General features: G+C 39.0%; 1 protein-coding gene across 4 annotated transcripts in view; it reads left to right on the top strand.

Annotated features, from left to right (window-relative positions):
• The window catches only part of LOC106508906 (uncharacterized), a 352,985-nt gene that overhangs the window by 7,674 nt on the left and 324,546 nt on the right, over positions 1-20,765 (top strand). For 2 of the 4 annotated variants that reach the window (XM_084961067.1, XM_084961059.1), the window contains exon 3: positions 3,725-3,891. The exons of 1 other annotated variant lie outside the window; for it this stretch is intronic. In XM_084961067.1, the coding sequence (XP_084817193.1) occupies positions 3,725-3,891 (167 nt within the window). Of the gene's footprint in view, positions 1-3,724; positions 3,892-14,961; positions 15,071-20,765 lie in introns of those variants that run through there. One more of the 4 variants, XR_002338703.2, reaches the window with a different exon arrangement.

The following is a 20,765-nucleotide window of genomic DNA, read 5'->3' as shown; positions in this document are numbered from 1 at the left end:
TTTTGATACAGTGCTACCATATATCAAAATTTCTCCTACATATAGATTCATGTTCATGCTGTTGAAAAGTATTTTTTATAAAAAGCTGCTTATTTTTGTATTAGAAAAATATGACTTTTGATGATCAGTAATTCATCAGAAATGCACATATTTAGTACAATTTTCACTTCACTGAAAAATATTTACCAGTACTGTTGGTTAAATGATATGAACTTCTTGTCATGGAATAACAAAGGTAGAAAATGCCTCACTCTTTCTACATAAAAACATTTTTTAAGCTGTATTCTTCCGTCTCTCTTCTCCTCTCTTTTTTCTTTTCTTTTCTTTTTTCTTTCTCCTTCCTTCCTTGCTTCCATCCTTCCTTCCTTCTTTTCTTTCCTTTTTGTATATGGTGTTAGGGAGTGTTCTAATTTCGTTCTCTTACATGAGGCTGTCCAGTTTTCCAAGCACCACTTATTGAACAGGCTGTCTTTTCTCCATTGTATATTATTTCCTCCTTCTTCACAGATTAGCTGACTGTAGGTGTGTGGGTTTAATTCTGGGCTTTCTATCTTGTTCCACTGATCTGTATTTCTGTCTTTGTGCCAGTACCATACAGTTTTGATGACTGTTGCTTTGTAGTATAGTCTGGTCAGGGAGCCTGATTCCTCCAGCTCCATTTTTCTTTTTCAGGAAGTCTTTGGCTACTCTGAGTATTTTGTGCTTCCAAACAAACTTTAAAATAATTTGTTTGAGTTCTGTGAAAAATGTCCTTGATAATTTGATAGGGATTGCATTGAATCTGTAGATTTCCTTGGGTAGTACAGTCATTTTGATAATATTGACTCTTCCAATCCAAGAGCATGGTATGTCTTTCCATCTATTTGTGTCATCTTTGATTTCTTTCATCAGTATCTTATAGTTTTCAGAGTACAGGTCTTTTGTCTCTTTGGGTAGGTTTACTCCTACATATTTTATTCTTTTGGATGCAGTAGTAAATGGGATTGCTTCCCTAATTTCTCTTTCTGATCTTTCATTGTTAGTATATAGAAATGCCATTGATTTCTATATATTAATTTTGTATCCTGTGACTTTGCCAAATTCATTGATGAGCTCTAACAGTTTTCTGGTAGAGTCTTTAGGATTCTCTAGGTATAGTATCATGCCATTTGCAAATAGTGATAGTTTTACTTCCTCCTTTCCAATTTGGATTCCTTTTATTTCTTTTACTTCTCTGATTGCTGTGGCTAGGACTTCCAAAACGATGTTGAATAGTAGTGGCGAGAGCAGACATCCTTGTCTTGTTCCTGATCTCACTGGGAATTCTTTCAACTTTTCACCATTGAGAATGATGTTCGCTGTGGGTTTGTCATATATGGCCTTTATTATGTTGAGGTAGGCTCCCTCTATGCCCACTTTCTGAAGGGTTTTTAATCATAAATGGGTGTTGGATTTTGTCAAAGGCCTTTTCTGCATCTATTGAGAGGATCATATGGTTTTTATTCTTCTGTTTGTTAATGTGGTGTATAACACTGATTGGTTTGTGGATATTGAAGAATCCTTGCATCCCTGGGATCAATCCCACTCGATCATGATGTACAATCCTTTTAATGTATTGTTGGATGAGGTTTTGCTAGTATTTTGTTGAGGATTTTTGCATCTATGTTCATCAGTGAAATTGGCCTGTAATTTTCTTTTTTTGTGGTATCTTTGTCTGTTTTGGTATCAGGTTGATGGTGGCCTCCTAGAATGAGTTTGGGAGTGTCCCTTCTTCTGCAATTTTTTGGAATAGTTTCAGAAGGAGAGGTGTTAGCTCTTCTTTGAATGTTTGATAGAATTTGCCTGTGAAGCCATCTGGTCCTGGACTTTTGTTTGTTGGAAGTTTTTAAATCACAGTTTCAATTCCAGTACTTGTGATTGGTCTGTTCATCTTTTCCTTTTCATCTTGGTTTAATCTTGGAAGATTGTACTTTTCTAAGAATTTGTCCATTTCTTCTAGGTTTTCCATTTCTTTGGTGTATAGTTGCCTATAGAAGTCTCTTATGATCCTTTATATTTCTGTGATGTCCATTGTTATTTCTCCTTTTTCATTTCTAATTTTATTGATTTGAGTCTTATCTCTTTTTTTCTTCCTCTCTCTCTCACTCTTTCTTTCTTTTTTTGTCTTTCTAGGACCATACCCATTGCTCATGGAGTTTCCCAGGCCAGGGATCAAACTGGAGCTACAGCTGCCAGCCTATGCCACAGCCACAGCAACATGGGATCCAAGCCATGTCTGAGACCTATATGGCAATGCTGTTTTATTTCTTGGTCTTGAAACTTTTGATGGTCATATTCTTTCAAGTTCAAATTCTATTGCAGAATATATAAAGTCCTTCACAACTTATCTTTCCATCTTCATAGGCAGTGATATATAATGGTTAGAAACAGTGCTACAGCATAGTGATCACAGACAATTCTGTGTTATAAACTTCAAAGTTGGTAGGAGACTAGATCTTACTTGTTCACACCACAAAAAAGAGATGATAATTACATGACATGATAAAGGTGTTAGCTAATGCTCCAGTGGTAATCATATTGCAATATATAAATGTATCAAATCTACATGTTGTACACCTTAAACTTATGTTCTGTGTCAACTATATAGTCATTATATATATAAAAAAAAGCTGTGCTGGAGTCCAGTAGATAACTGGATTTGTGTATTAGTTTTGTCTAAATGACCTTGGATACATTATGTAACTTATCTAAACTTCAATTTTCTCATCTGTCAAATTTGGGTTATTTTGAAAGGCATTTTGAGGATTAAATGAGCTCATGCTTGTAAAAAGTCCTTTGAAGAGTAAGTGGTAACTACATAATCTTAAACAAATAAAAGGAACTCTTCCTCCACATGCATATGGAATTCCTTGCTGTTCCTCAAACAGGCCCCAGATTGTCTTGCCTCTGGAAATTTGCACACAGGTTTGTTTCCTTCAGGAAGCAACGTAAATGTTCTTTCTCTAGAATTTTCTTCCAGACAGACAGCCAGCTAAACTCATGACCTCCCCAGAGAAGGTTCCAGAGAGGCCCTGTACAAACATTTGTTACAGCTCCTTTTGAATTGTTCTGCAATTGTTTATGTATGTATGTCCTCGAATAGACAAATACAGCTGATGGTCCTATTCATCTTTTTATTTCCCTAACTGCCTATAACATAAAAAATGTTTAATGAACATTTGTTAGAGGAGTGGATTCATTGTGGCACTCTCCTTTCCTGGACTCATGTTGTTTCAATTCCATAAGAGATTTTTTTTTTTCTAGAAGACGAAGAATTGCAAAGAGAGATTTCATAATTTTGTGACATGAGAAAAAAATCCACACTTTGTTGAGGGTGAACATTTTTTTTCCTTCTCTGGAAACCTCTAACCTACTGATGTGAGCAAAATGAGTGCTGTGTTATCTTGATGAAAATTAACTTAGATTAGGTTTTATTTGATTTTTTTTCTTTTGAAAATATGAAATATCTAGAGAAAAAAATTAAAAAGAGTTTTCTTGTCTCTTCTATAGTTGTTCTAGTGTATTATTGCCCTTTTACACTCAAAACTTGTTTAGGAAAATTGTTCAGTATCAGTGTTAGATATTTGTGAGAATTTTTGAGTCTGGTCTTGCAAATATCATCAGAATTGTTGAACCAAAGCAAAATGTCAAAGCAGGTGAAGGTTGAGTCTGGACCTTCTGCCCCCATTCCCTCCTTTCCTTATAGGATTACTGCTCCCATGAACACCTCTGCTTTCTCCAGCCTAGGCATCAGCCAGCCTCCTCAGGACCCTGGCCACAGGTGCGCCTTTCCTATCGCCTCCTATCTATGGAAACTTAGTAGTTACTGCACTCAATTTGAGATGGAGCTGGGTTCTTCTGGGTCCATCTCAGGTAAATGATCTGCACTATGGCATCTTGGAAACATTCTTTGGTCAAAAGGAAACACTTCAGTGCTGTCAGTAGCATATAGCTCTCACCAGGACTGTGTCAGTAGCATATAGCTCTCACCAAATTAATGGAGATTCCTCTCCAAGTTGATCTTCTATGGGTGGAGGAGCCCTTGAGCTCAACCTTCATTGGAAATGAGAATAAGAAATCAATTATTCCTTCATTCATTTGGATGTCATAAAAAGGACACAGACCATGAGGTCAGGAAAACTTGGGTCTGAAGTTTCTCCCACAAGGTCCTGTTATGGTTGCTATTGCATAACTTTTTCTGAGTTTCATTTTCCAGCTTTAAATTGGGAATGGTACCTCCTATACAGGATGCTTCGTTGTGAAGGTCAAATGGGATAACGTTGGCCAGCTGCTTAGAAATGGACCTGAACAGACTTGTGTTGCCAAGGGGGAGGGAGAAGGGAGTGGGATGGATGGGGAGTTTGGGGTTGTAGATGCAAACTATTACATTCAGAATGAATAAGCAATGAGGTTCTACTGTACAGCACAGGGGACCATATCCAGTCTCTTGGGATAGAGCATATAGGAAGACAGTATGAGAAAAAGAATATATATGTATATATGACTTGGTCACTTTGCTGTACAGCAGAAATTGGCACAACATTGTAATTAAATATACTTGAATTAAAAAAAACTTTATCAAAAAAGAGCAATGGATATGAACAGGCATGTCACCAACATATATATCTATCTCTATCTCTACATCTACATCTGTATGCGTATATGTGTGTGTATAGGCATACCTCAGATACATTATTTGTTCTGTTCCAGATCGCTGCAATAAAGAGAATATCTCAATTAAAAAATTGGTCTAGTACATAGAAGTATATCATCAGTAAAAGATATCAATATTAATATTTTTCACTAATTCAAGCTTTCATTGATGGCTAACTTCATCCTGTGTATTGTGCCAATGGCTAAGGCTATAGGTAATCTCTCATCCTTATTTTGGCCTAAACTTTTGTGCTCCTTGGTACTCAAACCTTTTAGACACTTTCCCCAAATAGTTTTCCACTTTATGGTTAGCATTAACTCCCTGTGGGAAGAGAGTAAAGGATGCAAATGGAAAAGGACAAGACTGTCATTGGAACGCAAAATTGATAACCTGTCCCAGAATGCAGTCTGCCTCTATGAAAGTGATTTAGAGACTGTAGAATCTGCCAAAGTTAATCAAGGAGTATTAACAGCCTGTTGAAATCCCTTATATTTAAATGGGGGAGGGGAAGAAGAGAAGGAGAAAAAAGTGGCCATATTTTAGTAGCTAAGTGTTCAAAAGCAGAAAGGTAAAAAGCTTGTAATGTTTAGGTTGAATGATGAGCTCCAAAATATTGTGAGTTGTCTCTGGGTTTTATGCCGATTTCTTTTCTTCTTTGACTGACTTGAATCACTTTAAAAAAATTTAGTAAAGGTTCAAAATAGAAGACCAAGATTTTTCAACATGGGCTAAAAACAGCTCCTGTGCAACCACCCTGGAGTGCCAACCACTTGAAAATATAAAATCAGAATCATTATTAATATTACCACCTTTAAGCACTTTTTCCATACATTCAGAATATTTGATTACAAAAGTTCGCAGGAATAAGATTTGCTCCTCTTGTTATGTAATTTCAGTGGACTTGGTCTGCTGTACATGTTACTAGCACGTGTTTCTTGTATCTTTCCAAGAAGCATCTTTTTGAGACCCTTTCATAGACTGTTGCTTAGCTCTCAGTGACTTGAAGCCTGTAATTCAGGGCTCATAGTCACCCTCCAAAGACTGAGCAGGCTTCTCGAAGGGAAAGCTGCCAAGTTTCTATTTTGTGTGAATTTCTTAGGCAAAGATTTCATTAGTTACATTTATGGAAAATTGCATTGCTTTTCTCCATTTGTTTCACTATGTAGCCAATAAACATCTCTTCCCGAAATGGACTCTGTAGTATAACTTCTGCTTCATCCTTTGGCCCTTCTAAGTGTGATGGTCAAGCTGTGTGCATTAAAGCTGATATTCATATTGGTGGGTTCAGCTTAACTGTAAGTGCAATTTTTAATTTATCACAATTACTTCATTTGACTTAAAACAGGAATTGGAAAGTTGTGACAATCTGCTTAATAGTATTAGATCTAATGCAAAATGTTTACATCCTTGCACAAACAGTATTTTGTGTGACAATGTAACAAAATAAGGAATAGGTAATGAACGTGTCCAAAATTTTAGGCTAGATTTTAACTTCAGTTTAAGCAGACCATTCGGCACTACTTAAAATAAATGGTAAGTAGCTTGCATCAATTTTTAAAATTATTAATCTGTTTTAAAGTGAATTATCTAGAGCAGTGCTTTTCAAACTTAAGTGTTCGTTAGAATCAGTTGGGGGACTGGTTAAAATGCTGCTGGTCCTCCCTCATTTCCTACTCTTCCCTTCAACCCCCATCCCTGTCCCCCAGTTTTTGATTCAGTAGGTCTGGGGTGGGGCCTGAGAGCTTGCCTTTGTAACATATCTCCATCTGAGGCTCCTGCTGGTAATTGAGGACCACCTCTGGAGAACCACTGATCCAGAGACTGTGGTGGAAAAGAAAGAAGATAGGAAATGGATTCTAGTACCATTGGCTTCTTCCACAGACAAGTTGTGTAACTTTAAATGAGTCTTATTTGGGAATGCTTATATTTTCATTTATGAGACACAGATAAGCACGCGTGTCCTGTCCACCTCCTGTGGATGGGAGCATCAGAGGCCACACTCTATAAATACAGGACAGCGTTAGCCTTGACCAAGTAGGAATTACTTGACAGAATCATTGGTGCTTCTCTGTCTATTATTTACAAAAGGATACTTGGAATTAATTGAGACGACCTGTATTATAGAATGGGAATTCAAACCTCTCAGTGTTCTAAGAGTTGTCTTCATTTACATGCTGCATAAATAGTAATATTTGCAGAGAACCTCAGGACTCCAATACATAATCAGGTCAGAGGAGCTGATTACAGAGACAGTAAATTAATCTTCTTTTAGCACTAATTAGCATCGAAACTTGGTTCTGAGTCTGCATTTACTTAAGAAGACCTACATCTTCCACTTCTTACTCTTTTACTCATTCAGAAAGCATTTACTGAGGGCCCGCTGTGTGCTGGGCACAGTCTTAGGAAGTGTGGTTATAGAGATGCGTTCGGTGGGCTCAGAGTCTAGAAAAATCTGTATAGTTCAAAGTGATGACAGTTGCGTGGGGCAGTGTGCTGAGCCGGGCAGGGCCCAGAGCAGGGAAGACCTGCTTCTGCCTGAAGGGGTCAGGGAAGGCTTCCCGTTAATGCTGTGGCAGTCCTTAAAAAGTGAGTGGACAGCTCTCTTTGAGGCAGCTCTGAAGTTTCAGTCAAACCTAATGCAAAGAAATGAGGAGAAATGACTAGAGAGGAAACGCAGTATTTATTGAAGGAAAACAAACACCTAACAGAAGTGATTGCTTCTGTTTTAAAAACTTTTGCTCCAGAGGGTTGAGCAGGTTCATTCACTTACTCACTCACCCAATCTCTTTATCTAAACATTTCAGGGGCTTGTCAAAGCACCCCAAATCCCAGTGGATTGTTGTGGCTGATAAGTCATGCACAATATGGTCATAAGGGCTGTAATATGGTCACTTCCCCCCTTGCCTCTTGTTGCTACTTTCCTCCCCGCTCTCCTCAGCCATGTTGAGCTCTCTTGAGCCTCCCTGGTCCTGGGTTAAACCACCCTCTTTGCCATCTCAATGCCTTCGCATTTGTTGTTTCTTCCGCCTGGCTCTTTGAGGGGCTAGCACTTCTCATCCTCTGGTCTCAATGTGTGTGTCTCCTTCTCAAGATGTCCTTCTTGTTCATTGACTCTAAGGTCAGCCCCCTTATTCCCATAGTTCTTCATCAGATCAGACCACTGTTCTGTTCTACCGAAGCCCCTCACAGGCTTAAAGAAAATATTGGTTTGCTACTTGTTTGTTATCTGACTCCCCTATTGTGTTTGGTGTCCACTGTCAATCACAATGCCTTGTACAAAACAGGTTTTTTAATACCCATCTGTGGAATGAATAAATACTTCTAGAGTATTTTCCAGGGTTAGAAAAGTGATTGTCAGTATGAGGCCTGAGATGAAACTGAAGAGTGTGTGTGTGTGTGTTGGTGAGGGTGCTGGACTGCATAATTTGGAGTAAGCTGAATAGAGTCCACAAACAAGGGTTCCATTTTTCCAATCATGAGATTGGGGTTTTGGAGCATCTTCCCTGGGACTTTTCTCCCAGCAAAAGAAAAGGGGAACCTTCCTGCTGGCAGCATAGCTAAGGCACCTGCTGTCACGCCTTGGTCTCACTAAGCAACTACTGTTCCTCCTGTAAGGGTTGCCACTATAAGTTTGGAATATCATCTGGAGGGATCATAAGAGTCTGTCTAAACCAAGACTTTTTTCTCAGACTTGCCAATCAGTTAAGAATTTACTGAGCACCTACAGGGCATAGCATTAGAATAAGTTAGGTAGGTTATGTTACATTTGAATTCAGGTCAAGGGATTTTTAAAAAATGTCTTGTACTTAGTATTAACCTAGAATGCAATGAAAAAACAAAGGCTTTTGATATGTAGTCCCTGTCTATAAGAAACTTCTAAGTTTAGTTGGAATACAGAAAGTGTGGTTAGGTCTGTTAAAATGTTGAAACGATTTGTAATTGCAAAATGGAATAAGCAAATTGAACTGTGAAGGCTTTGTTATAGTCTTATCAAATTGCTTTATCTCTACTGAAGAATAGCCATGGTCTCTGACGTAAAAGAACTAAGGCAGTGTTGCCCAGCAGAACTTTATGCAAGAATGGAAATGCTGGAGTTCCCTGGTGGTCTAGTAGTTAAGGATCCAGCATTGTCACTGCTGTGGCTCAGGTTTGATCCCTGGCCTGGGGAACTTCCACATGCTGCAAACATGCTTTCCCTCTCACTGCACCTTCCCACCTTCCCCAGCAAAGAAAACAAAGAATGGAAATTCTTTAAAATTTGTGCTGTCCAAAGGAACATCTCCTCAGAAAAGAAAATCATGGACTTGGAGAAGAGACTTGTGGCTGCCTGATGGGAGGGGGAGGGAGTGGGAGGGATCGGGAGCTTGGGCTTATCAGATGCAACTTAGAATAGATTTACAAGGAGATCCTGCTGAATAGCATTGAGAACTTTGTCTAGATACTCATGTTGCAACAGAAGAAAGGGTGGGGGAAAAAATGTAATTGTAATGTATACATGTAAGGATAACCTGACCCCCTTGCTGTACAGTGGGAAAATAAAAAAAATTATTAAAAAAAAATCTGTGCTGTCCAGTCAGGTAGCCACTAACTACATGTGTCTTTTGAGCATTGGACCTGTGGCCAGTGCAGCTGAAGAACTGAATTTTAAATTTAATTTAAATTAAATTTAAATAAGCATGCATGGCTAGTGCTTATGGTATTGAACAGCACAGGTGTATGGAGAGGAACAGAATTTGTGTCCTCTGGCAGGTTCAGCAGAACCAATAAATAAATAAAGCAATTCTTATTATTAGAAAGTAACTTATCAAGGTTAGCATTGTGGCACAATATGTGTTTGTTATAACATAATAATTCTGAATACATTATATTTGGACCATCTGTAGTACCTGTAAAATAGGATGGCTTAAAGGAATGCTTGTTTCTATTTTTAAAGCATGCATTCTTGAAAATACTCTATTTCTTGAGTTTGCAAACTTTGGTGCTGAGACTTCTATAATTTTCAAATGATTGTGATGACAGAAGGAAAAAAGTAATTGGAATCGTAGTTGAAGTGGGTACTCTGCAGAATTTTCTTTCACTTATTTAAATAAATCAACATCTTTCCTTGTATGTAAAATTTTTGAAATAAATGCAGAATTGTCTTAAGAAAGGGCTCATAAATATCCATGTACTTTCTGGATATGATTTAGCTAAAGGGCATGAGAAAGAGAAAGAAAGGAGGAAGGAAGTTGTAGAAAAGTTTGCAAAGCTTTTCCTCTAAAATTTGGGAATGGTTTCTAAAGTTAGAGGACTGTCAAAGACATAATTTGCATAATCCATTTATCACAACTTATCCAACAAATATAGTCCAGATCAATAACCCCCTGGAATCTAATCAATCACCTAAAGGACACAATCATTCACCAACCCTGCCCACACCACCCACCAATATCTCCTTACTAATCTTGCCTCAACTCCTCCAGAATATCAGAACCCTGACTCATTCTTGCAAGGTATTCCTACAAAGAGCATTTGGCTCACAAAATCGAGTCTTAGAGTATTAAAAAACTTTCTATAAATAAAAACCCAGCCAACCCGCCAAACAAAACCTGTCTGGCATCCCAAGTCAAAATTGCCATTTGAGACAATGAAGGTAGTTTTAACTGAAAGATTGGAATAATTTTCCTCCTGTTTTGCAGAAAAACAGCCATGGGATTTGGAAGAATGGGCTTAGTTATTATTCTAACAAGCCATCTGCCTTTTCTGACTTCTGATCACTGGCGTTTGAGTGATTTTTTGAGAGAGTGCCAAGGTCCAACCACAAGACCACCAGGGAGTTGGATGACTTTTGGGGATGTGTCTGTAACAAGGTCCTTTATCAGATGTTATTAGATCAGTTTTGATCACAGAAAGTAACAAGGAAAGGACAATGAGACTTCATACTTCTTGTAGGATCATTTTCTTTGGGGGTGGAATGAGCTTTTAGTATTTCTTGAAAGTTTGCCAGAGAGCATTTCTTTGATTCTTAAACATCGTGTAGGGCAGGTAGAAGAAACTCATGATTCTGGAAAAAGTTTATTAAAAGACAAAAGCTGGAGTTTCCGTCATGTTTCAGTGGTTAACAAATCCGACTAGGAACCATGAGGTTGTGGGTTCGATCCCGGGACTTGCTCAGTGAGTTGAGGATCTGGTGTTGCCGTGAGCTGTGGTATAGGTCGCAGACTCGGCTTGGATCCTGTGTTGCTGTGGCTGTGGCGTAGACCGGCGGATGCAGCTCCGATTAGACCCCTAGCCTGGGAACCTCTGTATGCCACAGGTGCAGCCCTAGAAAAGACAAAAAGACAAAAAGACAAAAAAAAAAAAAAAAAAAAAAAAAAAGCTGGCACTGCCATAGCCAGAAAGCGAATAGCCACAAAAAGATTAAACAGGAAAGATGCTATAAGCTCCAAAACAGAATCACTGCTAAGCAACTGTCTCTGAGTTCCACGAGTGTATCTGAGGCCCTGAGACACGTGCCTGGTAGCCGGTGCCCCCTGGTGAGAGCAGGTTGGGAGATCTGAAGGGGAGCACGTTTGCCTCAGGACCATCATGCGCCCAGTGGATGGGTACACTGGCACCCAAGAAGAAGAGCCTCTTCAGAGAACATGCTTATCTGAAAGATGTAGGGTGTTTGCTTAAACAAAGAAGTGGTATCCCCAGATAACTTGGATCTGTTTGTCTTTGCGCCTCCACTTACTAGAATAGAAAGTTCTTAAGTTGGTGGCCCGTGTGGGCAAGCTTTTTACAGCCGGTAAGGGGGAGTATCATGATGTATTCCGTAGCTGTCTGATGAAGGCTGTTTCCAGGTGGTAATTGTTAGGTGCCTTAGTGGGTATAATGTGGACTGGTTTAGGTGTTTTAACTGGGGCCCCTGGACAGCTGCCACAATCCTGCCCAGAATGAGGGAGGAAGAACACATAAATAAAGGGAGATTCACATAGAAAATTAAACTAGCTTGTATGGTAGGGATCATTACTTATATGAATCACAAAATGAATATTTTATGTTTGAGAGCAAGATTGGTTAATTAAAAAAATAAAAGGTTTGAATCCATTTTAAAGGTGTAAATTTCATCAATATCCTGTCTAGGAGCAGGATATTAACTCTTTTCACCCCAAATGTATGCACCTCTCATAAATTACAGAAACAGTAGACTACTAATGAATCATAAGTGGCTAACTATCCCAAACATGTCCTTGAACTCATCTCTTAGGTAATAAATTCACTGCCCTCCAACTTGGATTGGTATATCTAAATAAAGATGTTCTCTAAAAAATTCTCAGATACTTTTGAAGTTCTTTGAATGTTTGATCAGACTCTGCACATGGAGGAGTGGTGGTTGCACTTGGAGTCTATCTCAGCAGACCTCAGGAGGGTAAAAGGTGAGCAGCACTTGGAGCTGAATGGCTGAGTGGCCACTTGGCATACTTGGCATCTTGTCAACACAAATCCACTGGTTCTCTCTCAAAGGGACAGAATTGTTGTTTCCATACATGGATGCTAGTGTCAGTTTGTAAAAGGGTGGGTGTAAGTTTCTTTCAGTAGCCATCGATGTTTCCCCAAAGTTGACTTGGATTGAGGATTGACAAGATAAAGTGGATAAAAGGATTGTCCAGGATCCCACCTCTGTCCTGAGACCCAGCAAGATGGGTCAGAAACTTCAAACCAGCAGGGGGAGGGCACTTCACAAAGCCTAAAAATAGACATGTGAGGGATCATAACAGCTCACTTTTTTGTCAACACAGTTCTATTACATGAACAGCTGTCAAGTGCTTGAAGGGGACACTGAAACTGAAACTGTGAAGTTGCCCGTCTAAGTCCTTCAGAATCTCACACCAATTAAAATAATCCCATGCACGGGAAAATAGATGGTGGCTATTACAAGTGCTTTCGTGGTTTGGAAGGTCCTATGTACTGATGGCCATTCTCATTTATCTTAGGTGAAGGGAATATTTGGAAGGGGGAAAGAGAGACATTTTGGGGGAGATATTTCCAGCCACATATAGGCTGAGAAAGGAGCGGTGTCTAGTTTACAAAAGGAAAGGTTAGGATGGTACAGAGTGCGGTTCTTTATCCAGGAGATTTATATGAAATATTCTAGAGCAGGACCCCTCAGACCAAGAGCAGGACTAGACCTCAGAGCACACAGCCCCTGGAGCTGACACCTAAGTTTGAGTCTCTGGACAGCCATTGGGCCTGACTCAACATCTCTGTTATGGGAATCATCCCTGTACCTACCTCCCTAATTACTATGAGGATTAAATGATTTACTATTAGGAAAATGCTTTCAACAGTGCCTGCGTGTCATAAATACTATATATGTTCATTAAAAAATATGTACATACATACTTGGGGTGGCATGACATTCTTTACTGTTGGACCAAGGACTGATGTTCAGGACAGAAGTAAAGAAGGATGAAGATTATTTTTGTGTTATGCTGTCCAGCATTGCATGAACACATGCCTTCCGCCAAGACGCATATTTAAGTATAATCAGCTCCTTGTCCCTGGAGCTCCCCCAGGTGGGGGTTGTGGAAATATAGGTCCTCAAAACCTGACACAGGCTTCCAGAAGAAGCCACTTTATGATAAGGTTTACAGGCACAGTGTGACTATCAGATAATCAAGAAACCAGCACAGTCTGAGAAAAGAACATTAGTTCAGGTCAGACATGTAAAGCAAAGTTAAGCCCTTTTCTCTACCTCTGAAATGAAAGTCAATGTTGTTTAGAACTGTTACCAATTTATTATTAAAGATACACCCTGGCCTGTTTCTGGAAGCACTGTGAGATGTATTGCTGAGTCAAGTTCCATTTCTTTCTGATAAAGTAGCCAAGTTTAATTCTCTATTCATAGGCGTGGTGAGGATAAATCACCAGCAGAACCACTATATTCTGATGTTGAGATCTATCTTTGCCAGAGGGAGAAGGCTTGGATTGGGAGAGCATCATTTTGACAAACTACGTAAAATATCTCTGATTCAGCAAAATTTTAGTGCCATGACAACCAAAATAAAGATGAACTAAGGCTGACTTTTACCTTTACTTTGAGAAAGTCATCCAGGAGTTGCACTTTTATTCCCAGACAAGTGGAGACCCTTGTTTCCTGTGCTCTGAAGCTGTACTGGGTCCTCTGGGATTTAGAGCAAGGGTTAAGAGGATCGTGCAGTGTCCCAACACTGCGTGAGGCTGGCGTTTGTGGATACAGCATATTTCTTATGAAAGGTGATATCTCTTCTGAGAAGAGGTTTTAAGACGGCAAGGCATCACACAGAAGTACCATTTTAAATGTCAGTGGTAGTGGGCGGGGCTCATGAATGCTGTTTGGTGAATAACTGGATGGGAGAGGAGTTGGTCTACTGTGTAAAAATGAAGCTGTAAAATGGGAAACCAGGCTTCCCCTGGATCATTTGGGATAAGCAGACACAAAGAGCAATAAATCAGAAACCTTTCACGTGGACATGGTATATGTTTTGAAAGGCAGAGGTAGTTAGCTTTCACACCTGTAGCCTAAGACAACTCACCTGGACTCTTTTCAGACACCACTCCCAAGGAGAACGGAAAAAGCAGTTTTGTTCACATGCTACTGCAGCTTTAAAGGGAGCCCCTTTCTCCTCCTCCATTTTTATTTTATGAGGGTTGGAGACCGTCAGAACCAAAGGACACCCTGCTCTGTGTGTGCTGCTCAAGTGGGAAGGAAAAAAAGTTTGGGACCTTGATGGAAAACCTTAAGAGTCTCATCAATGATCCTATAAGTTTCTCATTTCTCCCAACTTGCTTTCATCCTCTCTTTTGCCAGAGCAGAAATCACACAGGTGTTCTACGTGGTAACATTTCAAATTGTTTTCAAGGAGGCTTGCTCCTCACTGGTGTGCGCGTCTAATGTAACCTGAAAATGATTAAAGATGCCCATGATTTTCTGCTTAGTGGCTCATCACAACAGATTGAACAGATCCTCAGCCTCTGGTCTGAGTCCCACGGGGGCTGTGGGAGTGTTCCATGTTTCTGGTGTTTGAGGAGCTTTTGCAAGTAGCTCCCATTCCCCACCACATTCATAAGTCACTGAGAGAAAGGCAAAGGAATTGGGCAGATGGAGATGAAAGTGCCAGCTTTATCCCTGATGGAGATATTGGAGGGCACAGGTGTGGTGTGCTGGCAATGAAGGACTTCCTAAAACCAATCCCAGACTCTACATCCCAGGCTGCACAGGAGAAACGCAGACTGGAGGGTGAGGTGGAGCAGAAAGGTGAGCTCTCGCGATGAAGGCAGATCCCAAAGGAAGCGGCTTGAGCAGCCAAACCACGCATGCCCAGTTCTTTCTCCTTAAATTGGTAGTTCTCAAAGAATGGTCCCCGTGAGGTCAAGACGATTTTTGTAATAATGGTAAGTCATTATTTGCATTTTTGTTCTCTTTTTCTCAAGAGTGTAAAGTGGAATTTTCCTGGGGCTACATTGCGAAAGATTGATATGAGAATTCATTTACGTTAAGTCAGACATTAGAGAGATTTGCTTAAGTGTAAAGCAGTGGTACTCATCACTATGATTTTGTTTGGCGGATATAGCCTTTCATAAGATGTTATTTATGTTAACATATAGTGAATTTATTATTTTTATTTTAAAATTATCTTTAAGGAGTTCCTGTCATGGCACAGCAGAAACAGATCCAACTAGGAACCATGAGGTTGCAGGTTTGATCCCTGGCCTCTTTCAGTGGGTTAAGGATCTGGCGTTTCTGTGAGCTGTGGTGTAGGTCACAGACGCGGCTTGGATCCTGCGTTGCTGTGGCTGTGGTGTAGGCCGGCAGCTGTAGCTCATATTAGGCCCCTAGCCTGGGAACCTCCATATGCCATGGGGTGTGGCCCTAAAAAGCAACAAAACAAAACAAAACAAAAAACTTTGAAGTTCTCAGTTTTAATTTCGAATGTAGTAAACATCAATAAATACAACCCTCATAACTAAAAACTCTTAGTGGTTGTTTATGAATTTTAAGGGTGCACAGATATCCTAAGACCAGAAAGTTTGAGGATCACTGTTTTAAATCAACAATCAGATGTGTCCTGAATGAGGAGAGAAGAAAAGCCAGAGTATTAGTTTAGTGCATTTCCCACCGTAGACGTGCCCCCTCCCCCACAGTATGAATAGTAACCTACTGACGTGCAGAGTGGCAGTTGCTCAAGATAATTAATGTTTGCGAATAATGACACCAGTAGAAAATAGGGCAAAACTCTTTCAACTTTTAATTGAAACTTAGTGATATTAAGTTCTTTGGTCTTTCTGCAAAAGGGCAATAGATAGGTACCAGCTGAGAACCTTAGACTAGATTTTGAGACAAGGATTTGTCTTAGAGTATAGAAAACTTGTGCAGGCTAAGGGGAAGCTTAAGAAGAGCAGTCTCTGCAAAATGGTGGACCAAGAAAAACGCTGACACCCTGTAACTTACCTCCTGACCTGGAATGGTTTAGTCATCTTCAAATGCATTGAGACTTTCTGCCTATTTTCCTCTGTGGAGAAAAGGCCACCTCAGTGGGTCCTGGGGGATAGTGATCAATATCTACACTTACATCAATTTGGAGAACATTTTTTTTTCACCCTTTCTCTTCTCATTTGGCATTTCTTCTTTTTAATCTAAGGAGGGTTGAGATAGGGAAAGAACGTGCTTTCAACATAGTAAACTAATGCATATGCTTTGATTAAATATAGATTGGGAGCTGAGATTCACTTGCTGGAGATATGGGGAAAGGTCAAGTTTTATCATGTCCAAATAGCCTGATCCTGGAGGTAGCAGCACCCAGATATATACATATATTTTTTTGCCATTTCTTGGGCCGCTCCCACGGCATATGGAGGTTTCCAGGCTAGGGGTCCAATTGGAGCTGTAGCCACTGGCCTACACCAGAGCCACAGCAACGCAGGATCCAAGCCACGTCTGCGACGTACACCACAGCTCATGGCAACGCCAGATCGTTATCCCACTGAGCAAGGGCAGGGATCGAACCGCAACCTCATGGTTCCTAGTTGGGTTTGTTAACCACTGTGCAACAACGGGAACTCCCCAGCACCCAGATATTTTAAGACTCAGGATTTGTTGAATAAAATATACATCCCCAGGTTTGGTCTCAAAATTTAAATATCTAAGGTAATTTCAAAGTCCCATACTCCTCAAACATGGATTTGTAAGCTGTGAATAATTGAATAAGAATGATTAATTAAATAAAAACGATTGAAGAAAATGTTTCAAATTAAGTTTTTATTAGTCTCTCTGAACCAGCAGGCACCCATGCTTGTTGGCTACACACTGACCACCTACAATAAGGTGAGGTTGATTGTAACAGCTGTACCTTGATGGTTAATTCTCACAGCTCCCCTTTATACTAGGTAGTATTGTTACACCTGCTTTATAGGTGGGGAAACAAACTCTTGAGTGGGGGGAACAGGAATGGACCCCAGGAGTCTGCCTCCTGCACCCAATGCTAGGCTGTTCAGACCCCATCAGTTGGCAGCTGAGCATGTTGAAAATGGTTCTTCCTCCTACACTTGAGAAGGATGAATTCAGTGCCTTTGCATTAGTACGTTCATGTAGGAGTATGTGTAAGGAGTGGTAGGTTGCCAAAAGTTAAGTTTGGGCCAACTCCTGCAGCTCTTCTGCTGCCCACCATCAATCACAGCTCCACGACGTGCAAGTGGTCAAGTCTTTGTTCCTCTCTAGGCTGGACCCAGGTTAGAGGCTTGCATCAGAGCCCAAAATGAATCCCGTGGTTACGGAAAACTCCTCCGTTTCCATTTCTTTTCCATCCGCAATGGAAACAGCTTTATTTTGCCCTCTCAATAATTTACCTGATGCACACTCACTGAAAAAAAAAATCTAAGCAATATAAAATAACTATAAGCAAGAAAATAAAAATCCTACCTCCTGGGGTGGGGCTGGGATAGCATTAATGTTTTGATGACCATCCTTGATGCATTTCTCTCTCTCTCTCTCTCTCTTTTTTTTTTTTTTTTTTTTTTTTTTGTGCTTTTTAGGGCCGCCCCTGCTGCATATGGAAGTTCCCAGCCTAGAGGTCCAATCAGAGCTACAGCTGCCAGCCTTCGCCACAGCAATGCGAGATCTGAGCCACGTCTGGGACCTACACCATGCTCACCACAATGCCAGATCCTTAACCCCCAGGTTAGGAAGCAACCAGCATCCTCATGGATACTAGTCAGGTTTGTTTCTGCTGTGCCACAGCGGGAACTCCCATGCATCTCTTTATTACACATACCAACACTTAATATCATTTTATACAAATGGAATCATATCATGTGCAATCTTTTAATGCAAGGCTTTAAATTATTATTTTTTAATTTTTTCTTATCTGTCTTTCCTCCTGTTATATTTCTCTTCCACTACAAATAATTTCCTTTACTGTAAAGGACCCCATGTTAATAATTTGTTGTTTTTTCTCTTTCTTCAAACTTTTAAAATAATGTAAAATATATGTATTATGTAGTACATATATCATCATTTCTTGTTTTATAGAATATATATATGCACACACAAAGAATTTGTTATTTTTGCAATAGCAAAATCAGACATATTTGGCTGTATCTTATTTTCCTCATGAATATTTCTCAGATCAATTGGACTATATCTATTTCTTTCAATGACAGCGTTATACTCCATGAACTGTAGATAGCTAATACTTTTCAGTCGTACCTTACTGATATCTATTCATGTTTCTTCTTTTCTAAATTAAAATTTAAAGGTTCTTTTTAGTAATTTAGCAATTGAGAAAAATCTTGTCTCTGGCAGAAAAGTAGAGGAAGCTATTTTATATCTTATATTTTTAATATTGACTGAAAACATCTTTAATACTATCAATTTATAGAATATGCATAATGCAAAAATGATTCATATATAGCATTGCATCTGACAGAGGAAATCTTTATCTTTGACCCTAAAACTGTGCCACATGACTGGAAAGTTTTAGTAAAATTGTTTACTGGAATCCTTCATAAATCACCCAATTAAAAAAAGCACGTGGATAAAGAAATTACTGAATTATTTTTAAAAAGTGTGCAAACATCCAAGGGTCCAGTAGTGGCCAGCAGAATTAAATTTCTCATGAATAGACTGCATTTTAGGAAGCAGACCAGATAAGGCAGGTCATGTGCTTGCAGCTCTGATACAGGATTGCTTGTCATTCCTGGCTTGCGATGGGCAGTAAGGAGGAGAAACAATATCAGCCTGGGTATTGTGTGTGATGTATGGGGTGATTGCAAGCAGAGTAGTTCAGAAGAATCTTGGAAATAGTGATCCCAATCTAGTGTTTGGGATCGGGATGAAAATGATAGTGAAACAAGATAAAACAGAAACTAGTCAACTTTGGAATGGCTGGTTTTAGTAGAATAGGCAAGGAACCGATGGAAGAAAGATAGTACTTGGCAGTATATTTTCTCTGAAAATCATGACAATGCTAAGTGAATTAGCCAACTACTAATTTAAGAATTACATTTGAAAAAAGATAAAGGATATCTCTTTATTTGTATTTAATAAAATAATGTATTTAAGCAGGTAAGATTAAAAGAGACCGAATAAAGCTATTAGCAGTGGAGGGCTGCTAAAAAGAGAAAATAAAAACAGAATACAACAAAACTTAGCTGAAAAGGACTTTTAGTTCATTTGCTACTTAAAAAGGCAGTTGGTGAGAGGGTGTGTCATTGAGAGTCACAGTTAGCTTTTTGCCATGGAGATTCCTAGGGTAGATTCAGACTGCATTTTGGAAATTAGGATCTGTTTTCCCAAGAGGAAGGGAGAGAGGAAAGTTCCTGAGATCATAATCAGAGAAATTATTATTATTTTTTTTGTGGGAGAGAAAGAGATGGAGAGAGACTGCTTTTTAGATAATAAAGACAGAGTGTGTCTATTCAGTATTTTACCAAGGGTAACCTAAGATGTAACAAAAAGAAGAAATCTATCAAAAGAAGGTCTCTGTTGATACACCTTTTGGTTATTCATATATCTTGGCTATTGTGAATAGTGCTGCAATGAACATGGGGTGCTATTATTCCTTTAAAATCTAGACTTCAGTTCTTTTGCATAAATACCCAAAAGCTGGATTGCTGGATCATAAGACAGTTCTATTTTTAATTTTTCAAGAACCCTCCATACAGTTTTCCATACTGGCTGCACCATTTTGCATTCTCGCCCATGATGCACAAGGGTTCTCATTTTCCACATCCTTGTCAACACTTTTGTCTTTTGTTTTTCCACCAAAATCTGTACAGCATTGTGCACATAGTCAACAATACAATAATATATTGTACACTTAAAAATTTGTTAAGAAGCTAGATATCATGTTAAGTATTCCTTCCATGATAAAATAATAATAAAAAGAAAGTCACAGTGTTCAGGAGAAAGTCTTTTAAAGGTTTAGTTGAGCTTCCTTCAAAAATCTATAGTTTCGGGCACAAAATTCTAGGCACTTTAAAGTGGTGACTATCTAAAATAGGCACATCAACTATTTCAATCTTGTTTTGTCAATTTTGAGGCTCCCAAATTAGCAAAGTTATAACTGGATGTGTCAGTTGATCACATACTGATTTTCAAAGTTATGGTGGTTACCTAATGCAGATGAAGTAGCAACTATTGCAAAAGCTTAATTTTGGTAAATAATGTAATGTAAACCTTAATTTACATCATTTAATCTTCTTTAATAAATTAAACTGTAGTGGTTTTTTACTTTAGGGATATTATGGTGTTAGCTTCTTAAAAAAGTAAAAAGATATAAATGTAAACATTTAAAAAAATTGTTATGATATGGATATCTTAGCCTTTCTGACTTATGTTAAACGGAAAATAAAAGAGACTGAGAGCTCTAACCGCTTATACAAAATGCAGCATTCACAGTCAGTTTTGTTTAACCTTGTATGGAATCTGCCGCGATTGCTGTTGAAAGTTGAGAATGGCCTTTAACAGTTTTTAAACCATTTTAGAAACAAGCAAACACAGGTATACATTTTAAATATAAAACCTGAGGTAGCATTAAAGATGACAGTTGTAGAGAGAAAATGATATAGCTTTTGTGTAGATATTTTAGCA

This window comes from Sus scrofa, chromosome 1 (assembly GCF_054392235.1).
Source record: "Sus scrofa isolate SSC_HxYL_T2T_F1_AM1 chromosome 1, Sscrofa_HxYL_maternal_Yorkshire_Landrace_v2.0, whole genome shotgun sequence".
Classification (NCBI taxonomy): domain Eukaryota; kingdom Metazoa; phylum Chordata; class Mammalia; order Artiodactyla; family Suidae; genus Sus; species Sus scrofa.
The sequence above is the reverse complement of the archived record's forward strand: the minus strand, read 5'-3'. Positions and strand labels throughout refer to the sequence as shown.